This window comes from Phyllopteryx taeniolatus, chromosome 13 (assembly GCF_024500385.1).
Source record: "Phyllopteryx taeniolatus isolate TA_2022b chromosome 13, UOR_Ptae_1.2, whole genome shotgun sequence".
Lineage (NCBI taxonomy): Eukaryota > Metazoa > Chordata > Actinopteri > Syngnathiformes > Syngnathidae > Phyllopteryx > Phyllopteryx taeniolatus.
In genome coordinates, this window is record NC_084514.1 from 16,923,319 (window position 1) to 16,931,775 (window position 8,457).

Consider the following 8,457-nt stretch of genomic DNA (forward strand, 5'->3'; position numbering starts at 1 on the left):
TGAGAACGCGGGTCAGACCAGTCCTCGGCCAGCGGGGTTAAAACGCATAGGAGGGATTATGGTTGAAATGTCATCATCATGTCATGAGGCGAGTTAAAAGGTCAAATGTTCAAATGGTGCTCAGTGGTGAACAGTTATCAGATCAGGTAGCACTTAGATTGCTGTGGCCCCACTCTTGGATGGGTCCACTCGTTAGATGCACGTGTTTGCTCTTATGTACACTGGACCCCCGCATATTCGTGGTTCGGAATTCCGGAATTCACCTATTGGTGAATTTTTGTTTGGGACCTATCTCCCTTCATTGGCAGAAAAAAAAATGCCTATTGATGATTTTCTGTAACTGCTGTCTGCATGTCTCTGTTATTTATTGTATTGTAATGTCTCTATAATTGAGACAATTAATAGTTAGTGTTGGCGGAAGTTCCACCTGCACAGACTCACTCATCCCGTCACAAATCTAATAGCAGCCACGTGAGATTTGTGATCGAAATGCAGCGGGAGTGTACTGTACAAGGTGGCACCCATGTCTGCTTTGGGTCACGATGGTTTTGCCAAACTAGGACTAAACAAGGCCTTAAAACCAGTGGAATCCGTAACATCAACTCAGCTGAATATTGCTAAACCTATCTATAACTGCTAGTTTGTGATGTCACCGTGTTGATCAAGCGGTGCTATTCTAGTGCTAACTACTACTTAGGCCTAGCGAGCTATGAAGTAACGGACTTTCCTACCAGCACAGGCTGCCCCTGGAGCGTCGGCACCATCGATGTAACGCGTATGCTCTACTGTCCAGCCAAACGTTCATTGTTCGAAAGCGGACTGGACCGTACACTGTTGACGTGCACACACAGGTGTGTAATTGCTTGCTGAGCTTTAAGCTTTTTACTGTGTTTCTAAGGGTACAGCAATGTTTGAAGATGTGTTCAAAATCGTAATTTGTGGCATACAGATGGTTTAAATGATTAATATAGGCAATTATAATGCCACGTCAATTATCCGTGGAAATTCGAGAGTCGTGATTGCAAATAGCAGGGTCCACTGCTTTGTGCGCTCGCCAACCACAACACTGTTGACACGGTCAGACATCTATGTAAACTCGAAAATGGTAGTTATTTAGGTAAATAACATTGATGGCAGCTTGGAGTATGCTGCTCGTGTTATATTTTTTCACAATTTGAAAGAGTTTTCAGGTGCCATCAAAATACCTCAAGGATCAAGAATTACAGTGTACTTTCCACCCCATTTTTTGTCTTGCTGAAATGAGCGTGTATTGGGGGAGGGTTATGAGTCACTGTTAACCCCACCCTCTATACTGGTTGTTGTTACCATGACGACCACAGTCGGAGCCTGGGCATTGCGATTAGAGCGGGCTCCACTCGAAGCAGAGAAAAGTGAGCCCCCTTTAAGACTGTATTTTCACTGGTGGATGCAGCATTTCATACACCACTGCGTGTATATGTGGCGCATGGACCCATAAACAAACAAACAAACAAAAAAAGACCCCCTCCACCCATGCTTGTCATGGCACCCTCCCAAAAAAGGCACACGGATGAGCGGCAACTTTAGAAGCATCACCTGTGTCTCACGTTTCTCTCCTCTATGTGCTTGCGTATTAGCGCTGTCAAACTCCCACCGGCACCTGTACACCTCGAATAGACCTCATCCGAGCAACATCAAATGGAGCTGACTCATCATCCGTCTGCTATTGTTTAAGCACGTCATGCTCTGTTTCATGCTTGACTAATGCATCTGCTCCGCATCCGTAAGAGTAGGGTGTCGGTACACACCGTGTATGCTATGTGGACTTTGTTTCTGTGTGATGAGGTCACTGAGCACCAAGAGCTCAGGAGTTTATTCAAGGTTGCCATGTAAAATTTGGATTGGACAAAAGCACTAAACACTAAAACACGTCAACTTCCTACTTGGTAAACCAATAACACTCCATCCATTCATCCATTTTCTACTGCTTGTCCTCTTGAGGGTTGCGGACATGCTGGGAATTAGCTTGTAGCCCTTTACAGGAAGGAAATGGATGCATATTTGCGAACGAAGTTGAAATGAACAAAACCAAGACATTTCAATACATCCATTTTCTATAATGCTTGTCCTCGTTAAGGTCATGGGTATGGAGCCTATCCCAGCTGACTTTGGGCAATAGGTAGGGTACATCCCAGACTCGTCGCCAGCCAATCAAATGCTGTTTACATTCACACTCACAGTCACAACTATGGACAATTTAGAGTCTTTAACGAACCTAAAATGCGTTTTTGGAGCACGGTGGAGTGCACAGCATGTCTGCCTCACAGTTCTGAGTTTGGGGTTCCAATCTCGGCTCCAGCCTTCCACTGTTGAGTTTGCGTGTTCTTTCTGTGCTTGCGTGGGTTTTCTCCATGACTCCAGCTTCCTCCCACATTCCAAAAGCATACATGTTAGGTAGGTTTATTGAAGACTGTAAATGAAGGGTGTGAATGGTTGTATGTCTACAGGTATATGTGCCCCGCAATTGACTGGTGACCAGTCAAGACTCTACCCCACCTCTCACCCAAAGTCAGCTGGAATAGGCTCCGTACCTGTGACCCTAAGGAGGACAAGCATTGGAGAGAAAAAAATATACGACGACGTGTACCGGCCATTCAAAACACTTTTTCATGGATGAAATCGATCAAACCTAGCGATGGCCATGGTTGAGACAGAGGTCACGCAGGGTCAGAGTCAACCACCAAATCTCCCACCCCACCCCCAGCCTCCACATTTCTCCATTTCCTCTTCCTGTGAGGTTTACCCTGAGGTACATTAGTCACGGGGAGCCCAAGCTTTTCTCACTTGGCTGTAGTGATTCAGTGATTAGTGTACAAACAAGCATATCAAGCATGGCTGACATGCTCCCACCCCGAACCTCCCAAAGATACCGACCACCAAGCCCTCCAGCATGCTCCATCCCCCGCCCCCCTCCCCCCCCCTCCCTGCGTGCCCTGCACGAGGTGGCTTACACAAGCCGCTGCCCTGGGAATCCTCGTTATCCTTCACCTCTGAGACACGGCTCACTGTAAATGAGGACATCAAATGATGCGGGCTCATTAAGGGGCCGCAGATCCGCTCATTAGCATCAGCACCTTCCTCCCTTTGAGCCTGTATCAGCTTTGGCTCCCAGCACCACATTGTGTCCTCTCATTCCCGATGCGCTGACTGGAAGATTTAGGATTAATGTCAGCTCCCGCCAGCGGGTCATCTAGGCTTTGGCGCCAAAGCTGTGGAATTTGTTGACAGCTGCCCGCCATCACCACCACTTGCGTCCGTTGCTCACGGCTTTTGTTTCAAAATGATAGGCAAGATGCTGAGCCGATAGCATATGGGTGAAGTCAATCGCTGCTGGTCTCTCATTGGTCCGGCAGATTCGTCATCACAGAGTCATTGTAAGAATTCAGAAAAATAAACACACTGGCTAGTATTAGTTTACCCGGTTGTTGTGCCTTAGCTTTGGACGATACAGTATTACACTCCACAATCTCCACTTTGCTACAGCGGGCAGTTTTTTTTTTTTTTTTTCTGCCCTCAGTCTTCTCTAATAGATTGTGTCGCCTTAGTGTGGACGTGCTGGGGGGAACATGCCGAATCAGAATCATCTTTATTTGCCAAGTATGTGCAAAAAACACACAAGGAATTTGTCTCCGGTAGTTGGAGCCGCTCTAGTACGACAACAGACAGTCAATTGACAGAGAACTCTTTTGAGACATAAAGACGTTGACAAAAAACAGTCATTCTCTTCCATTGTTTGTGATTGTGTCTTTTTCCAACTACAGTAATGGATTTTCCTAGTTTCTTCCATCATTGCTGTATTCTGAAATGGCCTCAAACCGAGGTGAGCCGAGTCAATACTGTACAGTACTTGCTTAATAATCACACACTCCGATCCAGTGTGGGGCCATTCATTTGGTACCTGGGTCTTCAATGGGAATTTACCCGACTTAATCCACCACTATCGTGTCGCAATTACATCACCGATTTATGCAGCCATAATATAACAACACCTGCCTGTGCAAAACATATTAAACAGTATCTAATAACAGAAACAAAAGTTGTAATAAAATACATCATTCTCACTTCAGATGATTTGTGCAAATAGCTACAGACGTGTTTTGCTACTAGTCGAAGTGGGCTGTAACAAGTTCTGCTCGGACCGACCGATCAGAGGACAGAAACATCTTGACGTCATCGAGGGCCAGCTTGTGTGGCCGAATTTGAATCGTGATTGGTTAAAGTAACAGTTTCATTGCAAATGTAGTTTTAGTTTCATCGACCAGCACTACGGATTCTGAAGGCCCTGGGCAGAGTAGCTTGACATGGGCAGGCATTTCCAGACTATAATTTCATTGAATAATACATCTTGCATCCACATACACCACTGGTGCAGCCTTGAGAAACGCTACAAAATGAAAATAGACGGTTTGGAATAAAGTCATACAATTTCATGGAACAAATATTAGAATTGAGGTTGCATTTGGATTGAGTTGGCTTGTGTTTAATCTCCAGGGTTGCTGTGGTCGGAAGGTTTTCAATAAATACCAGGCAAATTTCCCCCAAGTACCTACAAAACAATCCATGTTGAACTTAATGAAAATTCAAACTTCTCCACTAAATGTACTGAAGGTGGTTTTTACTCCCCCATTTGCAAGTAAAGCACAATGAGTGTGGCTTGATGAGGAATATTTCCATTTACTATAATGCCTAATAATACGGATTGTAAATGCCCCACAATGCACAGTAAATCATCCACAATCAAAAAAATAAGGTATTTTCACAGTAATACTGTCACCTTGTGGGATATTATTGATATGGCTTGAGTTCATAAAGCCTTGTGATATTTATTAATAACGAAAGATTTATCATTTGTGGGTCCAGGGTTATCATCACACTTGTCCTCTTTATCCTTCTGTGTTCACATCGCAAAAAAAGCCCTCAAAAAATGGTTCCGGCTTTGACGGGATTGTTCCACTGTACAACAAACTACGTTTATGATTATGGGAGTCTTGCAATGTATTGTGACATTTTGGATTGTGCTGCCTCCACAAAAGCAACTGAGGGCCTCACAGAAGGATGCAGCATTGTCTGCCGAAGGGCAAAAAATGAGACGGCATGCAATTATATGTTGAATGACATTTTGTAACAACCTCCTCATCTCTCGACACTATAGGTGTTATTGTCTGGAGGCACTCCTAAAGGCGCCATAGTATTTATGTACCTTTATGGCCATCTTCTGTCAATCTGTAGCAGGAATTTTCTTCGTGTATTTGTGCAAGACCACGTATAGTCATTTACTGTATTGATGTCACTGTTAGAAAATAGTTTTTCGTTTGTACAAATACAGCCTTTTCTTATTTCCAGCAAGCTGACGTGTCTGTCACAGCTCTATGGACATTTTTGAAAAACTGTTTGGAGTGGGGCGGCACGGAGACCGACTGGTTAGAGCGCCAGCCTCACAGTTCTGAGGACCGGGGTTCAATCCCCGGCCCCGCCTGTGTGGAGTTTGTATGTTCTCCCTTCCGTGCCTGTGTGGGTTTTCTCCGGGTACTTCGGTTTCCTCCCCCATCACAAAAACATGCATTGTTTGTTTATATGTGCCCTGCGATTGGCTGGCGACCAGTTCGGGGTGTACCCCGCCTCCCGCCCGAAGATAGCTGGGATAGGCTCCGGCTCACCCGCGACCCTTGTGAGGAGAAGTGGGACAGAAAATGGATGGATTAAAGATTATTAAATGTATTAATGTGTGCAGTTTACTGCAGCCGTGTTTTGCTAGTCAAAGTCGGTGGCAATGAATTTTGCTCTACCCAACCAATCAGAGGACGGAAAACAGCTGATGTCATTGAGGGCCATCTCACTGGCCCTGTGAGGATGAATTTGGAATGTGATTGGTTAAAGAAACAGTCCCACTGCTGATATAGTTGAAGTTACATCGGCCAGCGGTAGACTGACAAGGCAGCGCATAGAGACTGAAATCTGTTTGGACAAAATACAGTCCCCTCCAAAAGTATTGGAACGGCAAGGTCAATTCATTTGTTTTTTTTTTATTGTATACTGAAGACATTTGGGTTTTAGATTAGAAGATGAATATGAGACAAAAGTCCAGAACGCCAGCTTTTATTTCACGGTATTTACATCTGGATGTGTTAAATAGCTCAGGACAGGCTGTCGCTGCCCACTGGTGTTCACCTACCAAGACTCTGTGCATGATCATGATGTCTGCAATGTGCCAGCATGCAGCCCAGTGCAGATTTCGTCTTTCCTCATGCATGCTTCCACTTGATTCCATCTCCATCGCCAGAATTCACCTCCACCCTGCTCTTCTTCTCCTCAGGATTCTGACATCATCTTCTTCCGTGGTTTCAGCTAAAACAGCAACAACTAATCAGGATGTTTAGCGAGTCTCAATTGCCATCACTTCCTCCTCTATTAAGTGTGACTGTCATCCATTGACTCATCTGATATGATTGACCAGTCATTCAACATTTTGTCCTTGTATCTTGTTTTTTTTTTTCCTTTTTCATTTCATGAATACTTTCTGCCTTTCATTATGGTGCACCTGCACTCCAATGAGACCCAGCACAGATTATACTCTATGTAAAGTATATTGTCAGACAAGTATTAGCGCTTTATGGATATTTCAATCCATATGTGCTTCACATTTCTCAGGTCTTGGGTTCAAATTTTGCGGTTGGCTTTATTGTGTGGAGTTTGCATGTTCTCCTCATCCTCGCACATTCCAAAAACATTGCATGTTAGGTTCATTGAAGACTCTAAATTGTCCATAGGTGTGAATGTCAGAGTTATGTTTATTTGTTTGTTTGCTTTTACCTGTCCTGTTCAGATGCCTGGTCATACGGTATGGTGGATCTGTATGCCTTTTTATGCCATAACATTTTTGCTGTGCAATAGGAGAACTTGACATCCTCCCTTTCTTGTTATTCAAATTGAAATGAGTATTTATTGGAAATGCAGTATGACAGAACGAGTTTGGAAGAGGAATATAGGTCGATCGATAGATTTTTTTAAATATTGAGAGGTATTTAAAATGGAAAATGTCTATATGTATGGAATATATATCAAGGGGAATTATATAAGAGTTTGTATATTGGAAAGCACATATTTGTAATGGGATCAAGTGATTACATATTCATTTGTAGATTTATGTAGTACAGTACCTTGAATACGTAGCAGTTTGCTTGATGTGTTCTTTGTGCAGCAACTGAGCATTTTAATTGAGACTATTTGAATCTGGTGCCACAAAACAAACAAACAATCAAACAGATAACACATCAAATGTTCATCTGACATTAGTGAGATGGTTCATACATAAAAAATGGCCCTGAAATGATTATTTTGACATGCAACATAGATGATATGCAACAATCCCCGGCCCCGCCTGTGTGGAGTTTGCATGTTCTCCCCGTGCCTGCGTGGGTTTTCTCCGGGCACTCCGGTTTCCTCCCACATCCCAAAAACATGCATGCTAGGTTAATTGACAACTCTAAATTGCCCCTAGGTGTCAATGTGAGTGTGAATGGTTGTTTGTTTGTATGTGCCCTGCCATTGGCTGGCAACCAGTTCAGGGTGTACCCCGCCTCCTGCCCGATGATCGCTGGGATAGGCTGCAGCACGCCCGCGACCCTACTGAGGAGAAGCGGCTCAGAAAATGGATGGATGGATATAGATATATATATATATATATATATATATATATATATATAGTTCCACCAGAAAGTATTCACACCCCTTCACGTTTTCCACATTTTGCTGTTACAGACTTATTCTAAAGCTGATTTGAGTATTTTTTTTTTTTTTAAATCTACATAAAATGTCCCATAATAACAAAGTAAAAACATATTTTCAAACATTTGTGTAAATTTGTAAAAAAAAAAAAAGTAAACATTCAAACATAATAGGTAGATAGATAGATATAAATTGTTCTATATTTCACGAAGATTTACAGAGGACAGCATGCATTGACAAGGAATCCATCAGCATTCAGCATGCAGCCACCAAGAACAAGCGAGCCTTTTCTCCACTCGAAGCAGCAGTCATTAAGACTTCTATGACTTCCCTTCCCAAGCTGGCAACGATGTTCTGTTTGCGCAGGGAAGATTACTATAATTTGGCCACTGGCTTCTCTGCCCTTTTTTTGTGATGTCCATTCACCGCTATACTACCCATGTGAGGAAACTAGTGTTTTGCATACAGACACGTGCTATTGCCCCCATCTTATATTTGCACACAGCAACACAATTCATCAACAGGTGGGGAGGAAATATGTTGTCTCTCAGCAGAAGGATGTAGGAGAGACAGGGACAAGTGTGTGGGAACAAAAAGTCGCTGGCAAGAGGGCTTTCAGCCCGCAGGAGGACTTCCTCACTCAGGACAGAGGGGAGCGAAGTCTTCCCAACAGCTGCACCAGCATTGACAAGG

The 8,457-nt window shown here is 43.6% G+C and overlaps 1 protein-coding gene across 1 annotated transcript in view; it reads left to right on the forward strand.

The window, feature by feature from the left end:
• Positions 1 to 7,696, forward strand: part of ppm1aa (protein phosphatase, Mg2+/Mn2+ dependent, 1Aa) — a 30,250-nt gene extending 22,554 nt beyond the window's left edge. Inside the window, exon 6 of the mRNA XM_061796036.1 lies at positions 6,353 to 7,696. Coding sequence (XP_061652020.1) covers positions 6,353 to 6,388 — 36 coding nt within the window. The 3' untranslated portion in view covers positions 6,389 to 7,696. The remainder of the gene's footprint in view (positions 1 to 6,352) is intronic.
• The last annotated feature ends 761 nt before the right edge of the window (positions 7,697 to 8,457 follow it).